Genomic DNA, 14,792 nt, shown 5'->3' on the forward strand with positions numbered 1-14,792 from the left:
CCTCTTCTGTCTGTTGCTTGACAGAAATGATGTTTAGAATCTGTTGGTTTGTGGCTATATAAGACCAAAAAAAATTAAAACTTGAAAACCTACAGCTGGTTGAAGCCAGCATGTGACTGGGTGAACACTGCCCCTGATGATGTTTTGTGCTCATTTGAGGTAGGTGGCAATGCCCTCCAGGGATAGCAACTGGCAGCCAGTAATCTTTCCCTCTGTTTTTACCACTCCTTACATGGCATACAGTCTGGATACCACACTGATAAGAATTAGAAATTATTCAACTGCAGCACCATAGAAAGAAATGAGCAGTCTCCCCTAATGACACCTTGAGAAATTTAAATACTACTAATACTGAAGGGGCTGGGTTTTTCCTGCAGACAAATCACCTCTTGGGTGTTAGTGGTGTTTAAAACTATATATATATATGTGTGTGTGTGTGTGCGTGTGTGTAGTAGATATTTGCATATTTATGAATATAAAATCTTGAGTCTGCCTGAAAGTCAGAGAAAATCATTGTCTGTACGAGTTTGACGAGGAGCATTTGAACGCAGCACGCCCCCAGGGGCTTGACGGTGGTCAGGTGACCCGCAGCAGGCAGGCCATTCTCGGCTTCCCCTGGCTTTGGCTCCAATGTCGGAGGTGTTTGTGCCTGGAAGAAATGGACTCTGGCAATGCAAGAATTTAATCATTCAGAGGTCCGAACAGTTGACTCCGTGAATGGCGCCAAAACAGGACCCTAAACCTAAATTTCAAGAAGGTCGGTAGGGGGAAAAAAGCACCGATGGTGCCCAGTTAGCGGCTGGAAGGGGGCGGGTTTGTTGTTGTTGTTCTTGCAGCTGCAGCTCGACGATAGTGATCCCTAGGGAAGGCGAAAGAGGCTTTATACAGCTCAGATATCAATGAAAACATAGCTTACGTTGACGTAACATCGCAATGAAGCGCATACAGTAAAGCTAGCTCAAGCTGGAGTCTTTACAGACGCTAACGGAAGGCTAACTGTTAGCTAGCTTTGCTGTTCGTGCTCTGCGTTAGCGGCTCGTTTGATTACATTAGTTGTGGGTGTATTGAACATCATAACGTGCTTTTGACATTAGTTTTCCCCTCCTCGTAGGTGAAAGAGTCCTGTGCTTTCACGGGCCATTGCTCTATGAAGCAAAGGTTTGTCCCGATACTTTATGAGGGTCTTATTACTCATTTATTCCCAGTTAAAAATAAACTGATCCAAGGCCTGTGTGTTTTCTCGCTTTTACAGTGTGTCAAGATCAACGTAAAGGATAAGCAGATTAAATACTTCATTCATTACAGCGGATGGAACAAAAAGTGAGCAGCTTGAGTTGAATATAGGCTGACATTTCTCTCTGTGCGTCTATTTGGATAGGAATTGTGATGACGTTTGAGAATCTGTGATGGGTTTTTTCTTCCTTTGCAGCTGGGATGAATGGGTTCCTGAAAGCAGAGTTCTCAAATATGTGGACAGCAACCTTGCCAAACAAAAAGAGCTTCAAAAGGCCAATCAGTGAGTTAACCTCTTCCCACACAGACATGACCAAGAAGTGTTTTTGTGAGTTTTCGGTTCTTCCTAATGTCCAGTCAGCTTTTTAGAGTTTCTGTCAAAGAAAAGCAGCCATAAGAAAAGTAGGGGGCCGTTTGTGCTCTGTTTTGGGCATGACTGGATAAATTTAGAATTTGCAGCTTTTAGAGTTGACATTACACAATATGGTCTGCCCAATCACATCCAATTTCAGATTCTTGGGAGGTAAAATAAATAAATAAATGCTATATCAATATATTGATCAGTATTTTTGTGTGGATACATACATATATAATCAGATTTTCACTATACTGTTTTTGTGATATCTTAATGTCAAAATCAGCTTTATTGCGAGTTCCATAGTATTTACAGGGCATTTTTGTTTTCCTGTGAACAAGAATGAATCAAAAATAAGATAAAATGGAGAGCTATAAGAATATGAGATGCATATGTTAAAATAAGTATGAAGTATCAAAGTATAAATATGAATTACACAAGCTATATTAAAGCCTACATACAGTTGTATAGTTGTTACTGTCAGTGTATATAAATATAGTGTGTACATGGATTCTTATGAAGCTTATATGGATTATTCTAGTCTGTGTATGTTACGGTGCAAATGAGGAAACGTCAGTGTGAGACTGAATGTGTAGGTAGCACCAGTATTGTGCTCTGTACACAAGAGCAGCAGAAAAGTCCTTTAAGTAAAGGCTGAATGTTCTTTATTCTATTTTTCAGATATTTTCAGAAATCTCAGATATCATTAGATATGTGTTTTTGTGATTAACATGAACTTTACTGTCAGTTCTGCCATATGATATACATGATACGTAATATCAGACATATTTAACACATAAAGTTATGTTGGTAGGGGAAAACGGCGGGGTGGTTTTTACTTTTCCAGAAGAGATTTTACAACTTATTGAGCAACGTGCCACGAGAACACTGTCTGACTCCACATCACACACCACTGTCTGCAAATGGAACAGAGTGTTTTGTAAACAGGCTACACAGCAGGTAGCTGTGCATGTTAGCAGTTTTTTCAATGCCAGATGCCCTTGGTGATTTGTGTCTCCTCCCAGAATCGACCCAGGGATCTTTAACTTGTTTGTAAACCGCTACACTGTGAGGCCACTTTGGAAACAGTTAAGTCAGTGCTGCAGACAGTGTATTTCTAAAATACCCCCCCACCCCCAATCAAACAGCAAGGCCGTGTCTGCATCACCACGGTGTGATACATCACTACAACTCAACGGTGGTCAGTAAAAGTAATTTAGATACATTTCTATAATTGTGCTCTCTCTCTTGATTTTTTTCTGCAGGGATCATTATGTTGAGGGAAAGATGAGGGGCTTAGCACCAAGCAAGAAGATTGCTGCTGTGCAGCAGAAAAATGTTGATCTGTGAGTGTCCAGCTTCTTTTCCCTCCTGTAATAATTCATTTAATAACTCAGTTCTTGTGATGCAACCTTGATGATATTATTTATTAAAGTGCTATATGCTCGCATGTAGTCAAAGCAATGAATTGCATTAAGACAACTTGAGGTATATGTGTCACATCATAAGAACAATCATGATGTCCTTTTTTGCATTGTAGGAAAGTGAAAAAGGCAAAACAGAAGAGTAAGTCAAATATTTGTACAAAATATGTTTATTGAATTTTGTAGCTTTCTTCCAGAATATTTTTTGTTCTTATAGTAAAGCTCTTTGGTGTTGTGGCTTTGTGAGGTTCAAGTACTGTTGTATTTATGGAGTCTGATGTGATCTGAGACTTATTAATAAACATATTCACCTTTTATTTCTGTGTATTATTTAAGCTGTGATGGCTGTCCTTTTCTTTTAGCCCCAGGGCCAGGTGAAGGTACCAGCAGCGGCGAGATGCCCCAGGGGCCACGAAAGAAGAGGGCTCGGGTTGATCCCACAGTGGAGAGTGTATGTATCATCATGTATTGGAACTGGACTTTTTATAAGAATAGCAACTGAGCTTCTTTCTTGAGGTGTGAGCAGAATGAGGAAAATACTGAGATGTTGGGGGGGGGAAAGGTCCACACTCCAGGCAGTACAAAACATCCTGGTCCTGTCTCATTTCTTCAATAAGCTTGTGAAATTGTTCAAAGAGTCAGTTATTCCTGCATGAGTGAACCAGTCTACCACGTGGGCGTAAAACCCACACTTGCTATCACAAATACACAAAAACTTTTAAAAGCAGCAAGGTCATATAGTGTGTGTGTATCCAGGAGGAGATGTTCACCAACCGTGTGGAAGTGAAGGTGAAGATCCCAGAGGAGTTGAAACCCTGGCTGGTGGATGACTGGGACCTCATTACCCGACAGAAACAGGTGAAAATAAAATCACAGCAGGTTTCACTTGTTTCCTTCATATTTATCCATATATTTATGGAAATGCGATGGCTAGAAATGTCAGGTTCTGGACCAATTGTGCTCGTTTGTCTCTTGATTGCACAATGGATCCCAAAATCTTGGGTCAAACTGACCCACCCAATACGTGATATATTGAAGCAACACTGCTAATGACAGCTAGACCTCTGGCTACCACTCACATCCTAAACGGCAGTTTCTAATGGACAGGTCTGAAGAGAGCGCTTCAGGCAGAATCACTATCTGGAGCATGCTCATTTGTTCTTCTCATTTCAAAGTCAGAACATGCACAGGATGCTCTGCAATGTAGGACTGAGAGTAAATGTTACAGTTGAGTTTGAAATGAGTTGATGTCTGGATGTTTTTATTGATGGAAATGTAACATTTCTGTTGCTTACAGTTATTTCATCTGCCAGCTAAGAAGAATGTAGAGACCATCTTGGAGGACTATGCAAACTACAAGAAATCAAAAGGAAACTCGGACAATAAGTAAGAGTAAACATCCTGACGTTCTCAGAATAATGGAGGCGTGAGGAAGCACTGATATCCTGTGATGAAAATGTTCAGCGGCACAGCATCTGTCAGCCACATAAGACTTAAATTCCTTCCACTTTACAAATTTGCTTTTAATAGAGATATTTGTAAACACTTACTAACACATATACCATTAGCTGAGCTATATTTTTAAGGGCACAACACCACTGATCTCACTAAAACTGTAAGTCGTGTATTTTGTGCATTATAGCCTTCACAGTAAGTCAAACAGCGCTTTTAAACCACAGGAATTTTTGAAATTATTTTGGCTACACGACTCAATTTTTTCCCTCTCTCAGAATTGTGGAAACTGGGAGCTAACTCATTTTTTAGGCTCTTTTTTAAAGCTTTTTTTAGGCATCCTTTATCTGAGTACTTCTTTAAATATCACAGCATGCTGCCTTTTTGCATCAAAATAAAAATACACCAGAATAAGTAAGTTTTTGTTGTCTTTTCTCTTTTTTTAATAGTCTGTAGCCAGTTATTGGGGTGACAGTTGCTGTTACCAGTCTTCTTATAATAGGACTTGTGTGCTTTCTCACATTTGCTGCATCACAGCACAACAAAAACAACTTTGAGAAGAAGTAAGCCCAGTGATTTCTCTCATGCAACTGTTCAAAACTACTATTGACTGTTCTATAGAGAGGTGACCTCTGCTGTCTCCAGTAATCTCTCCAAATACGTGACTTTTCTCTTCTCCGTTCGCTTAGGGAATACGCTGTGAGTGAAGTGGTGGCAGGGATCCGGGAGTACTTCAACGTCATGCTGGGCACTCAGCTGCTTTACAAGTTTGAGAGGCCGCAGTACGCCGAGATCCTGGCTGAACACGCGGATGTGCCGATGTCTCAGGTGTATGGAGCACCGCACCTGCTGCGTCTGTTTGGTAGGAACACGTGAAACATATACAGTGTATCCGGAAAGTATTCACAGCACATCAATTGTTCCACATTTTGTGATGTTACAGCCTTTTTCCTAAATGGATTAAATTCATTTTCACCTCACAATTCTACACACAGTATCCCATATTGACAAAGTGAAAACAGTTTGCTTTAAAATTCTTGCAAATTTATTGAAAATATAGCATTTACACACATTTTTACGTATTTGTTCAATACTTTTTTTGAAGCACCTTTGGCAGGAATTGTAGCCTCAAGCCTTTTGAGTATATTGCTACAAACTTGAGCAGCTTCTCCCATTATTCTTTGCTGAACCTCTCCATCAGGTTGGATGGAGAGGATCACTCCACAGCCATTTTCAGATCTCTAGGGGTGTTCAACGGTGTGAAAGTCTGGGCTCTGGCTGGGCCACTCAAGGAAATCCAAGAATAAAGCCACTCTTTTGATATCTTGGCTGTGTGGTTATAGTCATTGTCCTGTTGGGAGATGAATGTTAGCCCCAGTCTGAGATCAAAAGCTCTCTGTAGCAGGTTATCATCAAGTACATTGCTGCTTTCATCTTTTCTTCAACTCTGACTAGTCTCCAACGTCCTGCTGCCCATACAGGCTTGATTACAGGCTTGAACCAGGTGGTCCACCAAAGAGCAATGCTGGAGCTGTGTCAGAATAACCACTGGGTTCTCAGTCACCTCCATGACTAAGGCTCTTCTTTCCCAATTGCTCAGGTTCGTCATGAGGCCAGTTCTAGACATGAGGAAGGCCAATGTGCTCAGTGGAAGCTTCAGTGCTGCTTCAGTTTTTCTGTACCCTTCCCCAGACCTGTGCCTCAGTACAATCCTGTCTCCAAGGTCTACAGACACTTACTTGGACTTCATGGCTTAGTTTGTGCTCTGACATGACCTGCAACTATGAGACCTTATATCGACAGCTATGTTTCTTTCCAAATCATGTCCAGTGAACTGAATTTACCACAGGTGGACGTTCAAGCTGTAGAAACATCTGAACAGATGATCAGTGGAAACAGGATGCGCCTGAGCTCAGTTTTGAATGTCATGCAAGTTTGCAGACTGTTTTTTTTAACTTTGTCATTATTCAGTTTTGGAAAAAAAAATGTAATCCATTTTGGAACAAGGTTGTAAAATGACAATGTGCGGAACAAGTGAAGGACTGTGAATACTTTCTGGATGCACTGTAAACTATATGAAGCGTAATCAAGTTCTCACTTGGTAACAAGAAAAAAACAGAAAAAAATCTTAAATAAATTTGGTCGCTGTTCCCTTCACAGATGCTTGTTTGGGCATCTCAGACTGTTTGTGTTCGAAAGTCCTGCTCCATGATGAAATGATAACTCTTCATTTTCATTTTAGAAAAAGGAGACGAAGTCACAGAGAGCCTAATGAATGTGCTAGGTAGAGTAAGTGAGAGCAAGATTGTGTTGCTGTAACAAGGCACGTCCCACTATTAATTTCATTTACACTGAAAACCACAGCAGCGGTCCCCAACCCCCGGGCCTCGGACCGGTACCGGTCCGTGAGTCGTTTGGTACCGGGCCGCGAGAGTTGAGGCTCAGGTGTGAAATGTATGATTTTCAGGGTTTTTATCGGTTTTCAGCGTTATTTTGGTATCGTTTTTATCATTAATTCGGTTTTCCTGGGTCTTTTCACGTGTGTTATGAACAGTGTTTGGACTAACGCATTATTAAGTAACGCGTTACAGTAACTACGTTATTATTGTGGTAACGAGCACGGTAACTAGTTATTATGCCAAAACCAGGAACGCATTACTCGTTACTGGGATTTAAATAGGCTCGTTATTCGTTACTTCGTGTGGTGGCTATCGCGGAGCTTCCACAGATTCAGTAACATTAGCAAGTGGTGGAAGCCAGCAGGTGGATGAGGGAAAGGGGAGGCAGGAGGAGAGACCCGAAGTGGCCGCCCGTCCCAGTGTCAGGTGAACTGAACTTCAGGTAAGAAGTTATAACCTGCAGTCCATCTGGGTCAGATATAAACCAAGTTTAGTTGGAATTTATTTTCGTTATGCTGACTTTTTCGTACTGCGTACTAGCTAGCATGATGGAGTTTCTATACAGCTGGGTGGTGCTATGTTACTGATGTTGAACTTTATTTTGTTCATACAGTTAATTATTAGAGTTGCCAACCGTTCCCTAAAAAACGGAATCGTCTCATATTCAGAGAAATTATTACGCGTTTCGTATTTAGGTGAAAAGGAACAGTTTGTCCCGGACTTCAGCTACAATGAAAAAGACACAAAGCTGGAGTTATTCTGTCGTTACGCTGCACAGCTGCCTCTTCTTCTCTCATTCTCTCCCCCTCCCTCTCCTGTTGCTACTTTAATCATGAAACTGATCAATGATCAGCTGATCGGCTTTTCCCTCTTGTTTATTTATCGCCCACTTTGCGCCAGAAAGAGGAAACCAGCGGATGTCACGTTAAACAACAGCAGAACGTTTGATCAGCTGTTGTTAGAATTTATTTAATATTACTTTCTAGTATCAGCTGATGTTTGCTGGAGCCACAGCTGTAAAGCTGCTGGTCATGATGTCGGTTTGGTTATCTGGTGAGAGGGAAACATGAAGATGAAACCAGGAGATGTCCTTACTGAATCATCAGAGCTGAACAGGTGATGGAGAAACAGGTTTACCTTTTAGTTAACATGAATGAGTTGAAGGGAAGTTATGAACTGTTTCTGAGAGACAAATAACACCAGGATCCTTTTCTATGTAGCTGACAGCTGGTAACTGTGCAGGGGCGGGTCTAGCAAAGTTTTGCCAGGGGGGCAGGTAGGGCATTAACAGGGAAAGGGGGGCACAAAGAAATACTTTCTTATTCTCATTTAAAATATCTAGCTTTTAATAAATAATTATCTGAGTCTTACAACAAACGATTGATAGATTGATACATATATACCATCAAGACAGTGTACATCACTGTCACAACAGTGTTTGTTTTCATTCAAAGGCTTTATGATTTTTGCTATAATGGTGGGCCGGTCTATAGTCAAAATGCCCGGGCTGATTTTTTGTCCCAGTCCAGCCCTGTATGCAACTCATCTGCAGTCTGGAGTTACCTACATCTTCCTATTCGGAAGGCAGAATTTCTGAGTTCTGAGTACAATCGAAAGCACCACGACTGCAGTTTTTGTGTTGGATGTAAAAAGCGCACATGACGCTGTAACGTAGGCTAGAATCATGGCTGTGGTCAACGACGGTCCAGGTGTGGGATTTCTCTCGTGGAAATATGCACATTATTTTTTCCTTTCTATTGGTAGGTGGCACAGTGCACTTGTGGCAAGTAAGCAAGCTAGAAGACTGGCAAAGTTATGGAAGCAACACATTAACAAGAGAATTCTGAGTAAAACCAAAGTTACTTTCCCTAGTAACTAGTTACTTTGAAAGTAACGAGTAACTTGAAGTAACTGAGTTACTTTTGATGGAAGTAACTAGTAATGTAACTAAGTTACTAATTTAAAGTAACTTACCCAACACTGGTTATGAATAAATCTTATTTTTTTCAGTACCGGTACTAGTTTTATTTTGTTGTATTTAACCGCGACACCTTAAAGGCCGGTCCGTGAAAATATTGTCGGGCATAAACCGGTCCGTGGCGCAAAAAAGGTTGGGGACCGCTGAACCACAGGATGATACGGTTAAACTCCTCATTGGCTTTTAACCTGGGAGGACAAAAACCTGGGGACACGGTGCACAACTCCATAAATACTGAGCTAAAGGGAGAGAAAAAAGTGCTCTCACTCTACTGAAGACCTCGGTTTGGTCTCAGTGTCCTAGCTGGAGACCCAGATCTCATTAGCAGTGATGCTCCTCCGCATGAACGTTGCTTCAAAGAAGTTGATTTTGCTCTCAGTGCAAGTTTAAATTGCAGTTGGCAGTCAGATTAGAACTTCCAAAGTCAGATAGAAAAATAGTAGGAATGCAGTACAAAGTGGCAAAATTTGAAGCTGGAATCATTCTTTGCTTTTCACGGGCACAAGCATAGAAGGTTTAATTTCACCTTGTATAAATATTAAATACTGCTAGAAGCATGCAAAAATTTTTAATTTATAGTTTTCTAGGCCCATTAAAAATATGTGTTCCTAATCATCATGCTTCTTTTTACATGTTGCAGTAGAACTTATATCGGCTCCTTTCAGTTCAGTTAATTCAATATTTCTGGTTCACCTTTTAAGCAGTTTTGTAAATTCATGGATGAAAGTGAATCATCTGGATTGTTAGACGTGACTGAAATTAGCTGAAATTTCATTTTATTATTTTTTTCCTAACAGTCTGGAAAAATGTCAGAGGCCTCCACCTGTAAAACTATTCCTGTTTTGGGGGTTGGCTCATTGTTGCCCCTCTAGCTCACATGTTGATAATGTCATTTCAACCCCCTCTGCTACTGAACTAACCAGATCAATATCCCACATTTAACTCACTTTATGCTATACTCTCATTACAACTTGGTCCTTATTCCCTGATTTTCTTTTAAGCAGTTTATTTAAAGTATTATGTATTTATTTAGATGTTTGTAGCACCAGTCGGTTTATTTGAAAAGTAGGCTTCTCCCCTCTTTATGTCACATTTTTCGATTGTGGTGATGGTATAGAAATCTTACCTCAATCTCCAAATTTACCGTATGCATTGCTGCTCATACGCTGTATGTTGTCCTCCACCAACAGTTCGTATTGGAGCCATGTTGGCCTACACTCCCCTGGATGAGAAGAGTCTGGCTCTGTTGCTCAGTTACCTCCAAGATTTCCTCAAGTAAGCTTTTAACTCCCAGCACAACACCAGTCACTCCATGTCATGTTTGGCCAATTCTCAAATGTCATGTTGTATTCACATTCACATTAGTGCAGCCAGGCTTGTTGCAGTTCCTCAAAACATAAGCCATGAAATCGATTTTCTGCTCTGGAAAGTATTTTTCTTGAGACTAACCGTACACGTTGCGACGCGTTATGACAGACTGAGGTACCGTGCCGTTCTTTGGGACTGAATCCAAATTGAAAATGGTCTCTTAGATCACTCGTGCGTGATGTTTAGTTGTTTTGATGTGTGAACAGCACTGCGGATACATCTACACTGACTGATACAGTGGTGACATAACTTAACATGCAGGTATGGTACGGTCTATATGGTTGGCCTCGGGCTGTGTGAGAGACATGATTGGGAGAGAAAGTAATTCTGATCAAATCCCCTCTTGAACAAAAAAAGACCTGCAGGGCGGAGACACTCCTTTTTTATATATAGAAGTCTTTTCAGCTGAAGGACCAGAAGTGTGACAGGATAAAGCACCCATGCACACCTAACCTGTAGGGCCATGACTTCATACCAAGGCGTGTTTCAGAATGGTGCTCTATGAGTGAAGTACAGCCAGGCAGGGGAAGAACACATTTGCAAACTGCTGTTGTAGTGCAGCAACATCCACTCTCTGGGCCTGTGTGTCATGGTTATCACAATGGAGGGAAGCAAGAATGATGAAATTTGGCAACTCCAGCCAAAGCTTATCTGAAAATTGGGTGCAAGTCCACCCAGCCAATAAAATCGGGCCATTATTCGCTCCAGAGTTTTGTCATATCCCAAATGCCCTGCCATGGGGTTATAATGAGCCGCTTGGAAAATCGTTTCTCGGCAGCTTTTTGGCACCAGCACCTGGTTGTGTTCCTCCTCTGTGCGACTCACTCGATAATGCTTATACTTAGTCAATACAAAGTGTGTGTAGGTCAGCACTGTGTCAGGGCGCACCATGTGACCATCAGTTCTTATCACTTGGTCAATGGATAGCTTAGGGTGTCATCAACACACTGCTCTGATGGGAAATCTCTCATAGAGTGAATTACAGGGCCTTCTTGTGAGGGCCCTGCCAGACGGCAGCATCGGACAACCCACAGATACTACATGCTCCTACAGGTCGTGAATGCATCCCCACACACTACCTCAACAGGTTATTACAAGTGCCCACTCTTCCTCGGGCCAGCGAAATGCCTGCGTTTTGGCCTGAAAGATCTCCATTAATCAGAATCAGAAAGACTTTATTTATCCCCAAGGAGCATTTAAGATACAACAGAGCCGCATGACGTTGAAGATAAGGACAGGGCATAAACAGGCAATAAGAGTGAGATAGTAAATACACAGAATATACTGTATATTTTAAAATGACACAGTTTTAAAATTAAAGTGACTGAGGGGTCATTTCCCTTCCCCAGTGCAATGGAGGGAACCACAGGGGGCAGTGGGAGCGGTGGTGAACCAGCCGAAACCCCACCCTGACACCACACCCTGAGCCCACTGCTCCACCCCTCCCCTGCTGCTGAGCCACAAATCTCACCCCTTCACAAGTACATATGGAGGTTTTAATTTCTTAAATGCACCATCTTACTGCAGTTTCTTATCCTGACTGTTTTGCATAGAGAAGACGAAGGGTAGACAAAAATGCAGACACTGTTGTCATTTCCTATATAACTTGTAGACTTATTGAAGTAAAACACTGGTGATTTAGCTTTGAGCCTTCATCACTGATCCAAAGCGTAGTCATTTCCTTGAATAAGAAAACATAAACACTCAGTTCTCATTGAGTTCTCAGTATGACTTTCCCATAAAGGTTTTTTTTCTGCCCGTTTGTTTACATACATATAAAATCAAACTAAACTCGACTTTTATTCAGAGTTGTAATTTGGCTGCGAAGCATCTGCCACAATCTAATCTTACTGTAACAGTCATTTTGTAAATGCATGAGCCTGACGACTGCTGAACAACACACTCTGCACCAGGCGTTCCTGCTTCCCTCCTCACTGACAATCAGTTGTTTGTTTCCTTCAGGTACCTGGTAAAGAATTCATCGACCCTTTTCAGTGCCAGCGACTATGAGGTCGCACCCCCAGAGTACCACCGCAAAGCTGTGTGAGAGCTCTCAGCAAACCTCTTTCCTATTGAGACACCTCATCCCACTCTCCCAGGCCACAACTGAAATATCCGTGACTACCCTTTGGAGCGCAGTCTTTGGCGATATTTTTCACTTGAACTGATTTGCTTCCCCCGCCAGGGTCTCAGGAGCTCGTCACAGTTAAGAAGAAAAAAAATTGTGAAACCTTTTTAACTGAGTCACTTTTCTTTTTTCCCATTTTCCTTTTCATGTACCTTTTTTTTTTTTTCATATAAAAGTGTGGTTCTTCATCGTCCGTTACCACAGAGCAGCTCTTTTGTGTTTTTGCATTCCAGCTGATAGATATTTGTTGCATGTGGGTATTTATTGGTGTTTCTTCGGCCAAATGAGGTGCAGTTTAATGCTGGTCCTCAGTCAGTGTTCAGCAGTTAATGTTTTTGTATCTGTATCTTGTGTATTTGTATCAGTTTGTAAAAAGAAAAAAAAAAATATATGTTTATACACAGTATCCAGCTTGTTTACTGTGCGTTCTTTTTCACATCAAGTAAATTATTTGGTTTTATCTCTCTCCTTTCATGACATATCTTGCTGTAAATGTCGCTAATAATTAAAAGCAGCAGCAGGAAATGAAATTGAAAACAGAGAGCCATCCTCCTGCTAAGTTTTGGTTTAGTATTCACCTGACGAGACACAGGGTCAAATTATCAGTCTTTCAATTACATGTGTTGACTGTTAAAGTACAAATCAGTTTTCAGTGTTAATCCTGCAAATGTAAAACATCCAAAATGCCTCCAACCAGATTTTGACACCACGTGACAGACTACAACATACATATCCCCACATCAGCATGGGAAAATTACCAAGGAATTATTAAACATGATCCAGTCATGGAGTCTGATTCCTATATATGTTGGTGTGTGTTTGTAATTTGAAATGATTTTTACTGGTCAGTAAATGGAGTTCTGTGGACTAAAAAATGTGCCCTGAAAAATGTTGTATGAGAGTTAGAGAAATATACATATCATAAACAGTGCTGTGCAGATGTCTTGAGCCACCCCTCATTTCTTTATATTTTGCTTTTTTAAATTTTTTTGGAGTGCCTTTGAACAATAGTTCTTCAGGGTTCTTGGAGGTCTTTTTTTATGCAGTGGCTGCTTTTTTTTTACTCATTTTCAGTTCAGTCCTTGTACCTGGCCATTCTAAGAGATATGTTTGTTTCTTTAAGCATAGAGTCACTCAGTGTCAGGTGTGAACCAGTGTTGTCTACAGTCAAAGAACCTGTTTTAAAGTATTGTTAGATACTTTATGATGCACACTTGGGTGGACAAAAAAAACTTCAAGATATGAGTCTATAAGTTGCTTTTACTTGTCTGCACAGAAACACAAGCACTTCAGGTCAGCGGAGCTGCGCTCTGCAGGCTGTCAGTGCACTAAACGAAACAGGGCCTCTGTGACCAACTCTAAGGACCCCCAAGCTGCTCCAACCCTTACCTGTGCGAGCTTCACTCATGGGAATCATACTTCACCTACTAAAACATATGTCCAGAATAATGAAGATGTAAATAAACGTTAACAATAAGTAACCCAATAAAATAAAATGATGCCCAGTATCTATGAAAATACATTCTTCTGTGTCCCAACATTCAATGAGTCCCACATTTACTAGCAGTCTGTCTTAAAAACACATCATTTTGTCCCATTTATTTTGTTGATTTTATGAAATAGTCCAAAAAATGCACAGTTTGACAGACACAAAATTGGATTTTTGCACCAATAAGGTGATTCCCAAAGAGCTATCAGCCCAACACTTGGCTGTCTGTGCATGCTGTGCAGTGTGTCTTTAAAATATTTGCTGAACCCTCATCAGAAATGGTCTCAGTGGAAGGGTGGCTGTCAATAAGTTATTCTTAAGTAAGGGAAACGGGGAGAAAAGGCTGAGGTTTGTCAAAGTGGGGAAAAAATCCTCAGAATTGTACACTTCGGTCCTGAAGCACTGTTTTTGTCTGTACTACATTTAAAAGTTGCATCTGTATAAATTTTTGTGTTTAATTATAGTTGTACACAGCACATCTGGAGTCAGGATGGAACCAGAGGAGCAGCGTGTTAGGGACACACTGCTTCCATTCCAAGGACTCTTGCAGGTTAATCCACCTATGATACTGATGACAAATACTGCATATAAATATGGATTAAAAACTACCATTTTTTATCTGCGCATGAGCTGTGAATGCGGGCACACTGTGGGTGTGGCAGGTAAAAAATTCCTGACAGCGAGCAAATGCTGACACCATGACACCTGCCTCAGTCTGTGATTTACAGTCAAACGTTTAATGCCAGGTCACTGCACGCAGGTGCGCACACACCCAAATGTGTGGATGAGAGATGCTCTCCAAGGAAACGTGGCTGTGGTAAGGGTGTTGCCATGGGGACGTAGACAAAGGAAGAGACACGCAGCATCAAAGTCTCGGTCTTATAAAGTCTTGGTAGCTTTAAGGACAGTGAAAAATACAACATGAGAGGAACACCAGGAAATCCTCCTCTTGGGAATAATTCATGA

General features: G+C 41.1%; 1 protein-coding gene across 1 annotated transcript; it reads left to right on the top strand.

Annotated features, from left to right (window-relative positions):
- The first annotated feature begins 563 nt into the window (after positions 1 to 563).
- On the top strand, positions 564 to 13,845 carry LOC146394026 (mortality factor 4-like protein 1). The gene is made up of 12 exons (XM_084937079.1): positions 564 to 757; positions 1,112 to 1,158; positions 1,253 to 1,320; positions 1,430 to 1,516; positions 2,854 to 2,934; positions 3,129 to 3,154; positions 3,375 to 3,463; positions 3,769 to 3,870; positions 4,310 to 4,398; positions 5,154 to 5,326; positions 10,032 to 10,116; positions 12,172 to 13,845. The coding sequence occupies exons 1-12, from the start codon at positions 718 to 720 to the stop codon at positions 12,254 to 12,256; spliced, it is 972 nt and encodes a 323-aa protein (XP_084793205.1). The 5' UTR covers positions 564 to 717; the 3' UTR covers positions 12,257 to 13,845.
- Positions 13,846 to 14,792: the final 947 nt, after the last annotated feature.

This window comes from Perissodus microlepis, chromosome 1 (assembly GCF_051167445.1).
Source record: "Perissodus microlepis isolate ML-2025 ecotype Zambia chromosome 1, ASM5116744v1, whole genome shotgun sequence".
Taxonomy (NCBI): Eukaryota; Metazoa; Chordata; class Actinopteri; order Cichliformes; family Cichlidae; genus Perissodus; species Perissodus microlepis.